General features: G+C 43.6%; 2 protein-coding genes across 3 annotated transcripts in view; one reads left to right on the top strand and one right to left on the bottom strand.

Moving 5' to 3' along the window:
* Nucleotides 1-2,349, top strand: part of B3GNT4 (UDP-GlcNAc:betaGal beta-1,3-N-acetylglucosaminyltransferase 4) — a 4,076-nt gene extending 1,727 nt beyond the window's left edge. For both annotated transcript variants that reach the window (XM_024758546.1, XM_024758547.1), the window contains exon 2: nucleotides 1,126-2,349. In XM_024758546.1, the coding sequence (XP_024614314.1) occupies nucleotides 1,134-2,207 (1,074 nt within the window). In that variant the 5' untranslated portion in view covers nucleotides 1,126-1,133 and the 3' untranslated portion in view covers nucleotides 2,208-2,349. The remainder of the gene's footprint in view (nucleotides 1-1,125) is intronic.
* A 225-nt stretch (nucleotides 2,350-2,574) lies between these two features.
* DIABLO (diablo IAP-binding mitochondrial protein) lies at nucleotides 2,575-18,592 on the bottom strand. The gene is made up of 6 exons (XM_024758548.1): nucleotides 18,496-18,592; nucleotides 17,520-17,646; nucleotides 14,363-14,494; nucleotides 12,467-12,577; nucleotides 12,182-12,278; nucleotides 2,575-3,399 (listed from the first exon to the last, which is right to left on the bottom strand). The coding sequence occupies exons 1-6, from the start codon at nucleotides 18,543-18,545 to the stop codon at nucleotides 3,203-3,205; spliced, it is 714 nt and encodes a 237-aa protein (XP_024614316.1). The 5' UTR covers nucleotides 18,546-18,592; the 3' UTR covers nucleotides 2,575-3,202.
* Between the last annotated feature and the right edge of the window lie 43 nt (nucleotides 18,593-18,635).

Here is an 18,635-nt window from a genome sequence, read left to right as displayed (position 1 = left end):
CCCTTATCTTGTTCAGGTCTTGCTCAAGTGTTCTTTTTCAGGGAGGGCTTTCTAAACTACCGTGCGCTCAAAGAGCCTCTCCGGTCACTCTATTCCATCACACTGCTTTAATTTCTTCTCCGCACTCCCTGAAGTTCGTACTGGTTTCTCGGTCTCTTTGTGAGAGCTGGGACCTGTCTGTCTTGCCTGCCACTGCATCCCTGGCAGCTAGAAGAGATGCTTTTGTGGCAGTGGCGGCAGGGACAACCGGGATGAGGCTAATGCGGGTAGACCGGATGGAAGTGATGGCCAGCTGGACCAGGACACGGCAGGGGGAGGGGACGAGGAGGGGACTGATGGCTGGCTACTGTGGCTCTTGGGCAGGTTACTGTACTAAGTTACCATTTCTCAGCTTTCTCTTTGTATTGCTGGGAGACTTGCTGAGAGAAAACCAGAACTCAGTAAGCGGTAGAACTGGTGAGGGGTGGCCGCAGGGGAGCCATCCTGGTACAAGTCTATGGCTTTCCTATTTGCTTTCATGCTCTTCCCGTGCGTGTTGTTTTTTGTTTTTTTCCTAAAGCTCCATTTAAACGACTCCCCAGGAAACCCAAACTACTTCAGGCAAACCTTGTACCAGTATGTGTTAACTGGGTGTGTTCTGTGGTGGCTTCCGCCACCTGCTGCCGCCCTGCAGTGGTTTCCTCTCCCTGGAGGAGCAAACTCCCTAAGGGCAGTGCCAGGGGCTATCATCGCTGAGACATGAAACGCAGGGCCTGCCACCACGCTAGACTTTGTTTTTTTGGGGGAATAAGCTGTGCCATTTTCACTAAAGCTCATTAGGTACTTGAGTTCCGTGGGAAATGCTGAAAACACTTGTGGTACCTCAGTTTTAAAGTGGCTGCAAGTCCTTTTGGAGAAAAAGTTGACCCAAGAGTCCCCTGATGACAGCGGAAGGGAAGCGAGGGCTGGCATAGCAGGTGTGTTTGGTCTGTCCTCTGGGAGAGGGACTCTGGAAAGAGCCGGAGGACATGCTGTAGAAGATAAATAAAAGGACCTAGCTGCTGGGCCGTGGGTTGCTCTTGGGACCGGGAGGTGGAGGCCGGGCCGGCGCCGGGCTCAGTCCGCTCACCGGCTCTCTCCTTGCAGGCCCTGCCATGTTCCGCAGGGTAGGCTGGCTGGTCCTGTACAGCCTTGCTGTGCTGCTGCTCAGCTGCCTGTTCTTCCTGAAGAAGGAGGCCCACCCAGCGGGGGGCCCCATGGCCCGACAGCCCTTCTGGGCTCCCCCAGGGCCCCGGCGCAGCCAGTGTCCACCCAACCACACGGTGGCCAATGCCTCCCTGTTCCTGCCTAACCGTCACCGCCTCTTCTTGACCTATCGTCACTGCCGCAACTTCTCCATCTTGCTGCAGCCTTCGGGCTGTGCCGAGGACACCTTTCTGCTCCTGGCCATCAAGTCACAGCCTGGCCATGTGGAGCGGCGTGCGGCCATCCGCAGCACGTGGGGCCGCGCAGGAAGCTGGGCTAAGGGCCGGCAGCTGAAGCTGGTGTTCCTCCTGGGGGTGGCGGGATCTGCGCCCCCAGCCCAGCTGCTGGCCTACGAGAGTCGGGAGTTTGATGATATCCTACAGTGGGACTTTGCTGAGGACTTTTTCAACCTGACACTCAAGGAGCTGCACTTGCAGCGCTGGGTGGCAGCTGTCTGCTCCCAGGCCCATTTCATGCTAAAGGGAGATGATGATGTCTTTGTCCATGTCCCCAATGTGTTGGAGTTCCTGGATGGCTGGGACCCAGCCCAGGACCTACTGGTGGGAGATGTCATCCGCCAGGCCCTGCCCAACAGGAACACCAAGGTCAAATATTTCATCCCACCCTCCATGTATAGGGCCCACCACTACCCACCCTATGCTGGGGGTGGAGGGTATGTCATGTCCAGAGCCACTGTGCAGCACCTCCAAGCAGCCGTGGAAGAGGCTGAACTCTTCCCCATTGATGACGTCTTTGTGGGGATGTGCCTGAAAAAGCTGGGGGTGAGCCCCATGCACCATGCTGGCTTCAAGACATTTGGAATACGGCGGCCCCTGGACCCTCGGGACCCCTGCCTGTACAGAGGGCTCCTTCTGGTGCACCGCCTCAGCCCCCTGGAGATGTGGACCATGTGGGCACTGGTAACAGATGAGGGGCTCAAGTGTGCAGCTGCCCCCTTGTCCCAGCTTCGAGGGGTGGGTTGAGCGAGTAGACTTAATTTTGCAATCATGATGAGAAATCGAGAACCCTGAAACCTGGCCCTTGATGGGTCTATAAGAAATGCTGACTTTGTTTTTGTAACCTCCTCCCAAACCTTGCTAACTCTGATTAAAACACTGAAACCTGGCTAACTTGTCCCAGTATGTGTTAAATGGGCAAATGCTGCCATCACTCCATGGGGGGGACTCCTGGAGCCCCTTGGGGCTCTTCCAGTCTGGAGAGGGTGGTGAAGGAGGGAGGCTGCCTAGGGTTCCAAAAGACACACACAAACATCTTTTTTAAATGCAAAAAAAAATTATTCTCCTTTAGATACAACAGAGAAACTCCAAGGAAAAAAGGAAACGAGAAGTGTGTGTTGGAATAAGTCCTGTTAAGAGCACCAGGTAAACACTCTGCATCCAGTCCCTGGGCTTTTGGGCTTTTGGGCTTTTGGCTCCTTGGCCTGAGTTGTCCTTACAGGGCAATGGGGCCAGGTCACAGAAGGCATTAGAAACACTTACCAAAAAGAAATCTTACAAACACACAGGCTCCCCTTTCCCCAAAAAACTCACATCCCTATGGAGGGAGCAAATACTAAGTCATATTTGAAAATGTAGATGGGAAACTGAGGTTTAACAGCTACTAGTGGACATGACAGAGAAGGCCCCTTCTCTCTGGCCAGGTTGGTGAGATGCTCTGGGTGGGAGGTAAAAAGATCGATGCGTGAGAGGGCAGCTCTGCTGAGCAGGGTGAAATGTTAAACGGGGTGCAGTGCCCTGCAGGCTGCAGGGCTAAGAACCAGGTCCAGTAGAAGCCTGAGACCGTGGAGATAGGGGTCAGGCACTCACAGCTCACAATGACCTCTGGTCTGATGGGCCAGGGCAGGACCTGCCTGCCATGCCTCTGTGCGCAGAGAAAGCTGTGCTGACCTGGGGCTGGATGGCGTCTGCCCTTGCTTTCCCCAGGCCGAGTGGGCAGACGTGGGCAGCAGCTCAGGCCCTCAATCCTCACGCAGGTAGGCCTCCTGCTCCAGCTCAGCCCTCTCATCCCCTTCCTCCTGTGTTTTCTGTCGGAGTTCTTCTGTCTGTGCTTCTGCCAACTTGGTTTCTGCTTTCTGGGAAAGCTGGCGCACCTCCTGCACCTGCGATCTCACCAGCTGGATATGACTCCTGGCGGTTATAGAGGCCTGGTCCGCTCCTGCCAAAAGATAGGCCACTTATGCTGAGTGGACACAAGGAAAGCCTGGGGGCTCTGTGGTTGTCATCTGAGCCTTTCTTGGGGCCACTTCCCCTGCCCTCCCTGCAAAGCAGAGAACCCTCTACCCTCCACATCCAGGTCTGCATTTTACTCTTTATTGTCAAAACCCTGGCATTTTCCTCCAGCTCTCAGCAGCCATCATTGTTATAGTTATCAAATGCAATTCCCACAATCATCTTTATAGCTACTCAGCTCTTAGTATAGACGTTTTAAGATTTTAATTTTTTTAACTGTACATTTCTTTTTGACAAATGAAGAGATCACTAATAAAATTGTCAAACATCTCTTTCCTCACCTTACCCAATCTTCAGAGATAACATCTTTTAGAATTTTAAAGGGCACCTTCCTCATCCTTTAAAATGTTACTATAAAGCAACATTTCATCTATTTACTAGATGGGCTGCTGTCCAATTCATGAACTGTTGAATAAAGCCAATTAGATCTTTTTTTAAAAAGTTCCTACATTCATATGGAATACACAGAAAAAAATTTTATGACTAAATCTACATAATGGCACAAACAGTATTTATTGAACATATTTTGCAATTTTGTTTTTGAGCGCTATCATTTTACCCGCTGCTAGTGTATTTCATAATATAGATATCCGTATTTATTAATTCATCTACAGAACATTCAAGCAGTTCTTTTCTATGTTATTGCATTAATGAGAACCTTTAGTACAATGTAGAAAGACAGTGGAGGATAGCAGGTGTCCTTTTATTTCTGACGTTGATGGAAATGCTTCTCACATTTCACTATGAAATAGGATTATTTAACCATCATGTTTAGAACATTCTATAACTGTACTCAGATTTAAATCGGAAGTGGGCACTACATTTTACTGAAGGCTTCTGGGGCATACACTGATGTGATTACACAAGTGGCTTTTCTCCTATAATCTACTGTAGATAATCCCAGGTAGTGAATTAAATGTTGATAGGGTTTTTGTTTTGCTATATGTAGATTTTTTAAATTTTATTTTTATTGAAATGTAGTTGATATACAATGTTGTGTTAGTTACTGCTGCACAGCAAAGTGACTCAGTTACACACATATATGCATTCTTTTTTTTAACATTCTTTTCCATTATGGTTTATCATAAGATATTGAATAGAGTTCCTTGTGCTATACAGTAGGACCTTGTTGTTTATCCATCCTATATATAAAAGCTTACATCTGCTAACCCCAGCCTCCCACTCCATCCCTCCCCTAATGCCCTCGGCAACCACCAGTCTGTTCTCTATGTCCCTGATTTTGTTTCTGTTTCATAGATAAGTTCATTTGTCATATTTTGGATTCCACATATAAGTGGTATCATACGGTATTTGTCTTTCTCTGACTTACTTCACCTAGTATGATAATCTCTAGTCGCATCCATGTTGCTGCAAATGGCATTATTTCGTTCCTTTTTATGGTTGAGTAGTATTCCATTGTATATATGTACATCATCTTTATCCACTCATCTGTCAATGGAGATTTAAGTTGTTTCCATGTCTTGGCTATTGTGAATAGTGCTGCTGTGAACATAGGGGTGCATGTATTTTTTGAATTATAGTTTTGTCCAGATACATGCCCAGGAGTGGGATTGCTGGATCATATGGCGACTCTATTTTTAGCTTTCTGAGGAACTTCCATACAGTTTTCCACAGTGGCTGCACCAACTTACGGAATCCCACCACCAGTGTAGGAGGGTTCCCTTTTCTCCACACCCTCTCTGGCATTTGTTATTTGTAGACTTTTTATTGATGGCCATTCTGACTGGTGTGGGGTGGTACCTCATTGTAGTTTTGATTTACATTTATCTAATAATTAGCGATGTTGAGCATCTTTTCATGTGTCTATTGGCTGTATGTATTTCTTCTTTGGAGAAATGTCTGATTCAATGTTCTGCCCATTTTTCGATTGGGTTGTTTGCTTTTTTGTCGTTGAGTTGTAGGAGCTGTTTACATATTTTGGAAATTAAGCCCTTGTTAGTCACGTTGTTTGCAAATATTTTCTACCACTGTGTAGGCTGTCTTTTTGTTTTGTTTATGGTTTCCTTTGCTGTACAAAAGCTTTTAAATTTGATTAAGTCCCATTTGTTTACTTTTGTTTTTATTTCCATTGCCTTGGGAGACTGACCTAAGAAAACATTGCTATGATTTATGTCAGAGAATGTTGTGTCTATGTTCTCTTGATAGGTTTTTTTAATATTGAATTATCATTTTATTTTGAAGATAAATGGCTATATGTGATTTATATCTATATTCATAAGTGATACTGAACTATAGTTTTTTTGTTCTGGTGCTGGGCAAGTCCAGTTTGGGATCAGGCCTATGCTGGTTTTAGACAATTATAATAGTTGGGAGGCTTGTCATCATTTTTTGGTACACTTTCTGTAACACAGGAATTATGTTTCTTGAAGATTTAATAAAACTCTCCCACAAAACTGCCTGGGCTTAGTGTCTACTTTGGGGGAACAGATTCTTTGTGAATACTATTTCAACTTTTGTGGTTACTGATCTTACTTGGATTCTTTACTTCTTGGGCCAACTCAGGATTTACATAAAGATCATAATATTCTCGTATGATTAAAAAAACCCTCCATATCTCTAATAGCTCCTTCTGATGTTACTTTTGCTCTCTAAAAAGTTATACTTGCCAAACCTAATTTTTTTTTTTCAAACCTAATTTTTAAGTTCTTTTCAAGGAACCAGAGTTTGCCTTTTTGACTATTTATTTTTGGCTGCGTTGTGTCTTTGTTGCTGCACACAGGCTTTCTCTAATTGTGGCAAGCGGGGGCTGCTCTTCATTGTGGTGTGTGGGCTTCTCATTGCGGTGGCTTCTCTTGTTGCGGAGCACGGGCTCTAGGCGTGCAGGCTTCAGTAGCTGTGGCACGCAGTCTCAGCAGTTGTGGCTCACGGGCTCTAGAGCACAGGCTCAGTAGTTGTGGTGCACGGGTCTAGGTGCTCCGTGGCATGTGGCATCTTCCCAGACCAGGGCTCGAACCCGTGTCCCCTGCATTGGCAGGTGGATTCTTAACCACTGCACCACCAGGGAAGTCCCTATATATTTTTAGTCTTCTTATACCTTTTCTTTTATTCCACATTGTCTGAATTTATTTTGCTTTCTCTAACTTACTGGGTTCAAAGTTTATTTTCAGTTCTTCTTAGTACAGTGAACATTACCTGTCACTTATGGCTGCTGTTCTTTTTATTTATGACATGTGCCTTTAAATAAGGGTCAATTTCTATTTAAGAGCTACTTTGTATACAACTCTCTGGGTCTGCTATATACAAGACTTATGACAGTTCTAAATACTTCTAAATTTCCATTTTTCTTTATTGAGGTATAGTTGATTTACAATAGTGTGTAAGTTTTAGGTGTACAACATAGTTATTCACAATTTTTAAAGGTTCTAATCCATTTATAGTTACTATAAAATACTGGCTATGTTTTCTGTTCAGTATATCCTTGCAGCTTATTTATTTAATACATAGTAGTTTATACCTCTTCATCCTCTCCCCACTGGTAACCACTAGTTTGTTCTCTGTGAGTCTGTTTTGTTATATTCACTAGTTTATTTTTTAGATTCCACATATAAGTGATATACAGTATTTGTCTTTGTGTCTGACTTATTTCACTAAGACTAAACCTTGCAAGTCCATCCATGTTGTTGCAAATGGCAAAATTTCATTCTTTTATGGCTGAGTAGTGTTCCACTGTATATATACACCACATCTTTATCCATTCATCTGTTGATGGACACTTAGGTTGCTTCCAAATCTTGGCTATTGTAAATAATGCTGCTGTAAACATTGGGGTGCATATATTTTTGAATTCACAGTTTCATTTTCTTCAGAGATATACCCAGGAGTGGAAAGGAATTGCTGGAACATATGGTGGTTCTATTTTTTTTTTCCTCTTTTTTTTTTTTTTTGCTGTGCTGCTCTGCTTGTGGGATCTTAGTTCCCCAACCAGGGATTGAACCCGTGCCCTCAGCAATGAAAATGCAGAGTCCTAAACACTGGACCACCAGGGAATTCCCAGTATTTTCAGTTTATTTTTACCGTCTTTTAAAAAAATTTTTATTGGAGTATAGTTGATTCGTTAGTTTTAGGTGTACAGTAAGGTGTATCAGTTATACATATATGTATATCCACTCTTTTTTAGATTATTTTCCCATATAGGTCATTACAGAGTATTGAGTTCCCTGTGCTATACAGTAGGTCCTCATTAATTATCTATTTTATACATAGTAGTGTATATGTGTCAATCCCAATCTCTCAATTTATCCATCCCCCCACCCTTTCCCCCCCATAACCATTAGTTTGTTTTCTACATCTGTGACTCTATTTCTGTTTTGTAAATAAGTTCATTTGTATCATTTTTTTTCTTTGGTTCCACAGATAAGCGATATCATATTTGTCTTTCTCCAACTTACTTCACTCAGTACGACTATCTCTAGGTCCACCCATGTTGCTGCAAATGGCATTATTTTGTTCTTTTTTATGGCTAATATTCCATTGTATATATGTAGCACATCTTCTCTATCCACTCTTCTGTAAATGGACATTTAGGTTGCTTCCAAATCTTGGCTACTGTACATAGTGCTGTAGTGAACACTGGGGTGCGTGCATCTTTTCAAATGATGGTTTTCTTTGGATATATGCCCAGGAGCGGGATTGCTGGATCATATGGTAGTTCTATTTTCAGATTTTAAGGAAACTCCATACTGTTCTCCACAATGGTTGTACCAATTTACGTTCCCACCCACAGTGTAGGAGGGTTCCCTTTTCTCTACACCCTTTCCAGTATTTGTTTGTAGATTTTTTGATGATGGCCATTCTGACCGGTGTGAGGTGACACCTCATTGCAGTTTTGATTTGCATTTCTCTAATAATTAGTGATATTGACATCTTCTAATGTGCTTCTTGGCCATCTGTATGTCTTCTTTGGCAAAATGTTTATTTAGATCTTCTGCCCATATTTTGATTGGATTGTTTGTTTTTCTGTTACTGGGCTGCATGAACTGTTTGTATATTTTGGAGATTAATCCCTTGTTGGGCACTTCGTGTTGGGCACTTCGTTTGCAAATATTTTCTCCCATTCTATAGGTTGTCTTTTTGTTTTGTTTATGGTTTCCCTTGCTGTGCAAAAGCTTTTAAGTTTAATTAGGATCCATTTGTTTATTTTTATTTTCATTACTCTAGGAGGTGGATCAAAAAAGGTATTACTGTGATTTATGTCAGTGTTCTGCCTGTTTTCCTCTAAGAGTTTTATAGTGTCTGGCCTTACATTTAGGTCTTTAATCCATTTTGAGTTTATTTTTGTGTATGGTGTTAGAGAGTGTTCTAATTTCATTCTTTCACAGGTAGCTGTCCAGTTTTCCCAGCACCACTTATTGAAAAGAGACTGTCTTTTCGCCATTGCATATTCTTGCCTCCTTTGTCATAGATTGGTTGACCATAGGTGTGTGGGTTTATTTTATTTTTTGAGGAACCTCCATACTGTTTATCACAGTGGCTGCACCATTTTACATTACTACTAACAGCGTACTAGGGTTCCCTTTTCTCCACATTCTCACCGACATTTGTTATTTATGATCTTTTTATGATAGCCATTCTGACAGGTGAGGTGATATATCTCATTGTGGTTTTGATTTGCATTTCTCTGATGATTAGCGATGTCGAGCATCTTTTCATGCATCCATTGGCCATCTGTATGTTGTCTTTGGAAAATGTCTATTCAGATCCTTCCATTTTTAAATCAGGGGTTTCTTTTGATATTGAGTTGTATGGGTTAAATTTCCATTTTGATTTTTGGTGAGGAAGCGGGGTATCAAGTAATTTGCTGAGTCTTTGTCACTTGGCATAAAAATCAATTTTTGTACATGTTGTATACTATTTGAATTTGAAGAGAATTTTTTTGGGGGGGAGGACAAAATTTTGTATTCAGTATATGCATTTGGTTAAGCTTTTAAAACTCATTCTGTTCCAACACTTAATAGTTTTGTTTTGGTCTTGACCTGTGAGCCTGAGATGTGTATAAAGCTCCATTTCTCCTTGTAAATCTGTCAGTTTTTGCCTCATTAGACACACACTTCATGATGTCTTGATGAATTGTTCTGTCCCTTTTAATGCTTTTTGTCTTGAATCCCCCTTCTGATTCTGACATTGCTCTGCCACCTTTTTTGAGGTAGATTTCCTTTTGTTAGTAATGGTTCAGTTTATCTTAAAATTCTAAACCTTCCTATGCGTTTTTGTTTTAGATGTGCCTCTGTAAACAGTTTTAGCTAGAATTATTTTTTAATACATTCAGAAAGTATTTAATATGTAAATTTATTCTTATTGTGATTACTGATATTTGAATGTGTTCTATTTTACTTTGCATTTTCTAATTAACAGGCTTTATTTCTTAAACCTTTCCTGCCTTAACTGAATTTTATCAACTCCCCCCCCCCTTTTTTTTTGCGGTACGCAGGCCTCTCACTGTTGTGGCCTCTCCTGTTGCGGAGCACAGGCTCCAGACGCGCAGGCCCAGCAGCCATAGCTCACAGGCCCAGCTGCTCCGTGGCACGTGGGATCCTCCCGGACTGGGGCACGAACCTGTGTCCCCTGCATTGGCAGGTGGACTCTCAACCACTGTGCTACCAGTGAAGCCACTCCCCCCACCCCAATTCTTTTTGAAGTGTTTAACAATGTCTAATGTTAAGCCATTGTCTCTCTTCTCGAGCAAGAAAGCTTAGCATGCTTTCACTTCTTCCCCAAACTGATTTGATTACTTAAAAGTTTAACACTCAGGGGGCTTCCCTGGTGGCACAGTGGTTGAGAATCTGCCTGCCAATGCAGGGGACACAGTTCAGTCCCTGGCCCAAGAAGATTCCACATGCTGCAGAGCAACTAAGCCTGTGCGCCACAACTACTCAAGCCTGCATGCCTACAGCCCATGCTCCATGAGAGAAGCCACAGCAATGAGAAGCCTGTGCACTGCAACAAAGAGTAGCCCCCCTCAACTAGAGAAAGCCTGTGCACAGCAACGAAGACCCAACACAGCCAAAAATAAATAAATAAATTTATTTTAAAAAAGAACACTCAGAGCTTTTGACAAGTTTTACTAAATTTTCTTCATTAGTTTTGTATCTATCTCAGTTGCTTCTTTCTAAACTAATTTTTCTTTACAGAGTAGTTTTTCCAGAAAGTATAAGCAGGTGGTAAGCTGAGTCTTTATGTCTGAAAACATCTTTTATTCTCACATTTTAAAGATAGCTGGTTATTTTTTGTCATCTTGCATCTAGGGTTGCAGATAAGAAGATTAATGTCTGATTATACTTCCTTTGTAAGTAACTGTTTTTTCTTATAGTTTTTAGGATTTTTCTTTGTATAGTTTTCTTCTTTTTTTTTTTTTTACCATATGAGATATATTTATATTTTAAATTCTGTTCAGAACCTTTGTGAGCCCTTTCAATCAGTTCTGGGAAAATGTCTTTTTTCAGATAATGCTTATAATTTACTCTCTCTCTTTTCTCCTACTAGATCTAAGCCTAGTGAGTGGTGAGGGCTGCCTGGGACTGTTCCTGCTGTAGAACCCTCAGCAAACCTCCCTGTTCACTGCACCTGGAAACCCTGCTCCCACCTTTGGTGTGCCACTACTAAAATGCTACTTTTATACTTCTGTTTCGCTGTTCATCCCAATCCTGTTTTCAGAATCTCTTATTCCCTGGGGCATTAGTTAACTAAGAATTTTTTGGTTTTACTTAAAAAATCTTTTATATCTTTAAGATTTCAGAAAACAATAGCACTTTAACAAACCAGTTTCCTAATAAGAACTTCTGTGGTGACATAGTTTGGGCCCAACCAGGTAAGATGTCAAATGAGGGGTTCCCTCAAATACATTTAATTAGAAAACCATTCAGCTCAAGCCCACTGGATGGACAGTGATGGTTTAAAAACACCTGGTGAACGAATAACTGCATTTTCTAAACTCAGGCACCAAGGCACAGAGGATGAAGCCCTGGCTACCAGGGGCAAAGGCTTTAGAATCTGACCTACTTTGCTGAATCCCAGTTTGGCTGCTTACTTACTGTGTACCACAGCACTCTGGGTGAATTACTTAACCCCCTCTATCTGCCAGTTTCTTCATCTATAAAGTGGGAATGATGACAGTAACTTCTACTTTAAAGGAACTATGGGGGTTAAATGTCTATAAAATGTTTATCACAAAGCCTGAAATATAGATACTATTCATAAATTATCCAGGTTATTAAAAAATAAATGTTCAAAACCTATTTGGAGGGCTCCCTGGTGGTGCAGTGGTTGGGAGTCTGCCTGCCAATGCAGGGGACACGCGTTCGTGCCCCGGTCTGGGAGGATCCCACATGCCGCGGAGCAGCTGGGTCCGTGAGCCATGGCCGCTAAGCCTGCGCGTCCGGAGCCTGTGCTCTGCAGCGGGAGAGGCCACAATAGTGAGAGGCCTGCGTACCGCAAAAAAAAACAAACACCTATTTGGAAGCAATCAAAATTTCCAGCTGACAGTAGTTTTATCATTTCTCATTTTCTAGATATTAACTAGCTTCTATGGGTCTGGTCTACAAGGGCATTAATTTTTCCTTTGTGCAGATGAAATATTGGTTAATATATTGGAAATGGGAACATTTTCCCACAAAGTTATAGCCACAATATCCCTCACTTTTCAGCTAGATGAAAACTCCAAGAGCACCTCCATAGTAAGAACTGTAACCTACCGGTTTGGTATGCAGCTTCTGCTGCCATCTCTGAGAGACTAACTGCAGTCATCCAGGTGGTTTCCAACTTCAAGTACTCTTGCTGTTTTGAAGTCATCTATAAATTAAACAAAGCACTTCAGACAACATGACTCTGCATTACGTCATTAAGCACATTTAAATGGACTTATTCAATAGTAGACTGAGAGAAACAGCTACTGGTAAAACACCTTCATTCAATCATTTAGATAACCACAATGAGGCAGGAGCACTAATAACAGAAACACCAAGTAACTTTTTGCTCACCTCAACTCTGGCTCCTATGATCACCTGCCACACTGCGTCTTCCTCCTGTGAATTCATTTTCCCAAGTAAACTTGTGTATTGTCGGTACAGAGAAATTAAGGTATAAACAGCCTACAAATATAAAATAAATGAGTAAAATAAGTGAGGCATATTAGGGTTAGTGAGACTCACACCTCAAGGTTAAGTCACATTGTAGCACGCTGGCTCTTCAGTCCTTCTGCTTCACTGAACCTGCACTATTGTATGAAGTAGAGGCATTATCCTAGGACATCAGTATCTCCACTTGTCGACTTTAGCGGTCTTCCCTGGTGGCGCAGTGGTTGAGAGTCCGCCTGCTAATGCAGGGGATGCGGGTTCGTGCCCCGGTCCAGGAAGATCCCACATGCCGCGGAGCGGCTGGGTCCGTGAGCCAGGGCTCCTGAGCCTGCGCGTCCGGAGCCTGTGCTCCGCAACGGGAGAGGCCACAACAGTGAGGCCCGCGTACCGCGAAAAAAAAAAAAAAACGCTTGTTAGCAATTTAGACATACAAAAAGAACATAATGCAGATGGAAAACTCAGAAAACTGGGAATAAAGCTGCTGGAAAATGAAGGTAAAGAAACATATAAATGAGACTTTTAAAAATGATTCTGATTATCCATATACTCTCTATTAGCTCAGATCAGTGGTTTTTAAACTGTCCTCACACAGAAGCCCCTGGTACCCCCAACTGAACCAGATCAGCATGGTCCCCCTGTCTTATATACTGGGCTGCTATATTTAAGATTTTTCTTTTAAAAAGGGTTCCTGGACAGTGAGGCCGACCACAGCCCCTTCCCAGAGGGTGAGTGTCCCACCTGCAGGGGCCCTACATTAAATGAGGATAAAGCAAAACTCTAATTCAAAAAGATACACGCACCCCTATGTTCACAGCAGCACTATTTACAGTAGCCAAGATATGGAAGCAACCTAAATGTCCACTGACAGATGAATGGGTAAAGAAGATGTGGTACATATATACAGTGGAATATTACTCAGCCATAAAAAAGAATGGAACAGGGGCTTCCATGGTGGCACAGTGGCTTCCCTGGTGGCACAAGAATCTGCCTGCCAACACAGGGGACACAGGTTCAAGCCCTGGTCTGGGAAGATCCCACATGCTGCGGAGCAACTAAGCCCGTGCGCCACAACTACTGAGTCTGCCCTAGAGCTTGCGAGCTGCAACTACTGAAGCTCGCACACTTAGAGCCCGTGCTCTGCAATAAGAGAAGCCACCACAAGGAGAAGCCCACACACCGCAATGAAGAGTAGCCCCCGCTTGCCACAACTAGAGAAAGCCCATGCGCAGCAACAAAGACCCAACTCAGCCAAAAATAAATAAATAAATAAGGAGGTGAGGGAAAGATGGATTGGGAGTTTGGGATTAGCAGATGCAAACTATTATACAGAGAATGGATAAACAACAAGGTCCTACTGTATAGCACAGGGAAGTATATTCAATATCCTGTGATAAACCATAATGGAAAAGAATATGAAGAAGAATATATGTGTAACTGAATCACTTTGCTGTACAGTAGAAATTAACACAACATTGTAAATCAACTATACTTCAATAAAAAAAAATTTTTTTTAATAAAATAAAATGAATAATAAAAAGGGTTCGTGGAGAAAGTCTAAAAACCAGTAATTCAGATCAGGACTCAGCCAACTTTTTTTTGTAAAGGGCCAAAGAGTGGCCCTACAGTCTCTGTTTGCAACTATTCAACTCACGAAAGCAGTCGTAGAGAATACACAAAAAAACGAGCCTGACCATGTACCAATCAAACTACAAATGCAGGCATCAGACCCGATTTGATCTGTGAGCCATAGTTTGCTAACCACTGACTTAGATGACCAAGACTTAACAAGAGGACACTTACCTTCGTATATTCAGTGATTGCTTCAATTAATGCATATGTGGTCTGAGAGAGAAAGGTAGAGGTGCTATCTGTTACCAAAGACACAGCCCTCCTCATTAATGCATCATTACTAAGAGAATGAGGCTCCGGTTTCTGAAACACACAAACATTTTTAGTCAATTTCGAACCTAAAGCTCAAGCTGAGATCATAGACAGCCAAATGAAAAATGTAATTCTCACACTGCAACTGCACTATGATGCTTCTGTGTTAACTTTTTCTTTTCAAGCTTTATTTTCGCTATTTAAGACAACATATGAAAATAATTCTAGAATATGCTTTCTACCTACTTTTGTTGCTTATTCTCTGCTCCAAAAAGCAAAGTATTTCTTTTTATCAAATAAAAGGCTAGTATTTATAATCAACAAATTTCATGAAGTTATGATTCATTCATTACCACAGTGCTAAATGCTTGGGATATAACGATAAACTAGAAAATTAATGCAATCAAGTACCATGGGAGCTGTGGAAGAAGTCTGGAGGGGCACACGTAAGACAGCAATCACTTCTACATCGAATGAGAATAACTTAGAAAAGGCTTCAGAGAGGTAATAAGGATTAAGCTGAGTTAAGAAAGTAAATGGTGGAGAGGGCAAATCTGCAGAATGAGCTGTACAGTCTTGATGCAGGGGAGGGGAGACGCTTCCCTCTGACCTCAGCTGTTATGTTTAAAAAAAAAAAAGGGCAGTATAACTATCTCATGAGTTAAGGGAATGTGGTGGCCACCCTGATTAAATATTGGCAACTATGATGACAAGTCATCCCTAACTCTCCCTTTTTCTCCCATAGCAGAGGATTTATTGTATCAGAACTAACAAACCAATCCCTCTATCATCTGTTGTCTTTTTGCTATTTAAAGTATAAGCACACTGAATCACTGCCTGTTGAAAGTAGCAATCAAGAAATATCTCTGATACACGAACAAATCATGAATTTTATCATATTTATATTTCATTCAATCAGCTAAGTAAGTATTCATTATGTACCTCGCACTGAGGGGCTAGAAAGGAAAGAATGATATCATCTCTGCTCATGAGAAGCTAATTTTGACCTATTCTGATAGTTTGTGTCTTCACAATGCTCTCCATTTTACAAGGCACGTTTACTTGTTCCTCACAACAGTCTAGGTATTAGCACTTCTCTTTTAATGAGGAAACGGAAGCTCAGAATAGTTATGTAACTCTCCTCAAAAGTACGCATGTAGACCTCAAACCAAATCTTCTCACTCCAAAGTTTCCATTATGCTCTGCTGACTCAGGGGAGTCAAACAGATTATCATCAAATATCAAAATAGACAATATAAGTGGTCAGAGAGGGAAATCATTATTGGCCAGGAACTAGGAAAGGCTTTAAAAAGAGGTGGGATTTGGGTCTCAAGACAACTAGGATTAGAATGGACATGCGTCCTGGGTTAGAAGAAACAATGAGGAAAAGAATACATATGATGTATGCAGGGGCTGTCGGGAATCTAGCCTGGTTGGAGTGGATGGCACAAGGTAGATGAGACTGGCTAGGGCACTGGAGTGCGAGGAGAGTTTGCTGGATTTTAGTTCTGTAACACATTACGGGGAGCCACTGCAGGCCCTGAAGAACGGGAAGTGGCATTGCTGTTCCTGCAGGAGAATGACTAGAGGCTCCTGTCAACCAGAGGCTCCTGGCATGTGGCCTAGAACTGAGGTAACTAGGGCTTAAGAATAGTATACCAACTAGAAAGGACAAACACAGGGGACTTTGCTGGTGGCACAGTGGTTAAGACTCCGCACTCCCAATGCAGTGGGCCCGGGTTCTGTCTCTGGTCAGGGAACTAGATCCCATGTGCGTGCCGCAACTAAGGAGCCGCGGAGCCACAACTAAGACCCAGCGCAACCAAACAAATAAAATAGGTAAACATTAAAAAATATATAAAGGACAAACACACAAAAAATCTTTTGGAGGAAGAAAGAAAAGGCTGTCCTAACAATGACTGAAAATGGCTTGGTGTTCAAGTAAGGATTTTAGGGTTAAAGGGTCATTAGTACACAGAGATGAGGGCTGAAGTGAGGCACAAAAAGGGAAAGGCTCATGAGTGAGCCTCAGAAGATGCTGAAAATACTTGTGATAGATGGAATTAATCTTGTTGCTGTGATAAACACACATTTAAGTATCAGGAACATTTTGCCAAAATGGGGTTTGCCGATTTCTTATTTAGCTCTTCCTGATAAAGCATATAACCAACGGTTTTTTAATAAGGTACCACTTTCATATCACTGTCTACTTGACAACTCCACCTAGATGTCACTTCCAAAACTGAACTCTTGGTTTCTTCCTCCCAAAACCCATTCCCCTCCATCCCAGTATACGGCAACACCATTCTCTCCGTTGCTTAGGCCTTTTAAAAGCACTGGAAGCGAAGTTATATACTTCACACCTAACCCACCAGCAACTCCTGCTGATGGCATTCAGCCCACTCCCCCACCTGAGCCAAGCCCGCGATCATCTCATGCCTGGACCCCTGCTGGTCTTTTTAGTTCCACACAGCAACCTTTAAAAACTTATGTCAGATCATAATAATCTTATGTTAAAATCCTCTGTGGCTTCTTTTCTATAATAAAATCCAAAGCTCTACAATGGCCCACAAAGTACAGAAGTCAAAGCACATTCTGGTCCTGAGCTAACTCTGTGAGCTGAGTTCATCTATTTCTCTCTCTCTCCCCCCCTCTCATTCCACTTTCTCCTCTTCCGTATCTCCAGAATGTAAGCTTTATGAAAGCAGAAACTTCGTTTGATTTGCTCATACGGTCTCAGTGTGTATGGCACATAAAAGTTGCCCAATAAATTTTTATTGAATGAAAGACTATTTTGTTGATACTGTAATATGTTTTCTTTCTTCCCTCTTTATACAATCTGACCAACCTGACATAGTGTTCCTACCAAATACTACTATTAAAATGGAAATATTACTATATTTGCTCAGCTCTGAAAAGATGCCGATACACTAGAAAGTATACCATCACATGCGGGTGAGGAGGGGCGCGGGGTAAAACCATGAGAGCTTGTCGGATGCTTCACTGCCCACCTGGGACTTCAAGAGGACACAGTACACAAAGACAAACAACACGGAGTGACAGGACAGTACTCCACCTGGGCAATAGGAACTGCACACAGGGTTAGCCCAAATCCAGCAGCCACAGTTTTGTGCCATGGTCTTATCAATTCCGAGAAACAGCGCTTCTCACAGTTAGCCACGACTGGCACACACCGTTTGTACCTAGAAACAGAAGTCAAATCTAGTAAGGCACAACCACCAACCTGTAAAAGCCTCTTCAATTTACTGATATTTGCAGGGGCTGGAGACTCAAACTCGGGCCCCGCTGGAACCCAAATGACGACGTAGGGTGGCCTTCCACACGACAGGGCTCTGTGGGGACCTGCGTGGACTGGAAAGGCCCGGGCTCGAAGAAACCGCTACTTGGCTCCCCGCGCGGGAATGCGGGCCGATGGTGCCGCAGTTTAAGAGTTACCAGGTGTGGACGTTTAAGAGGTGGTCTCAAAGCTTTTTAAAAACTCAGGCCAAAATAAAACGCTTCTGCAGGCAGGATTTAGCGCTGGCCCTCTGGCCTAGGCTGCAAGGGCTCTGATGGTCCCCTGGAGCCCGCAGGCGTCAAGAGGCCGAGGGAGCAGGGCCCGCGGGGAGACAGGCAAGTTCCTGGGGCTCCTCCGCCCTCACGGAAAACCTCCTCCGGGAACCCGCCGCCTGCCCGGACCTCTTCCCCCGCTCTCCCCAGTGACTTCAATGGGCCAACGAGAGTCACTTCGCGGGCAGGCCGAGCGCCCCCCAAAAGACAGCCCGAGGGTGAGGGAACGCGCTTTCGGTAGGTGGGAAAACGGAAAAGCCGTCAGTGAGACACGAAGCCCGGGCTTGCCCGAGGAGGCGGGAGGCCTCTGGCCAGAGGCAGAGGCGGGCCGTCCTCAGACCTCCGAGAGGGGCGGGACGCCGTGACCCTCTCGGCCGAGAAGGGAAGCGCGCGCCCGCAAGGCCGGGGCTGCGGCCTGAGTGCAGCGCTCTCAGTGTCCCCTCCCTCTGTCCGACCCTGACCTACACGACCTGAAGCCCTACCTGAAGAAGAAGGCTACGCGCCGCGACAACCAACTCCGTAGAGCCGCCATCCCACGTCTGACGGACCCCACACGCACACGCCGGAAGTGACGCCACTTCGTGAGGGGGGGCGGGGCACGGCCTCCACGTGAGAGGGCCTC

This window comes from Neophocaena asiaeorientalis, unplaced genomic scaffold (genome assembly GCF_003031525.2).
Source record: "Neophocaena asiaeorientalis asiaeorientalis breed wild unplaced genomic scaffold, Neophocaena_asiaeorientalis_V1.1 scaffold77, whole genome shotgun sequence".
NCBI lineage: Eukaryota > Metazoa > Chordata > Mammalia > Artiodactyla > Phocoenidae > Neophocaena > Neophocaena asiaeorientalis.
Note: the sequence above shows the minus strand (reverse complement) of the source record. Positions and strands in the feature narration are given on the sequence as shown.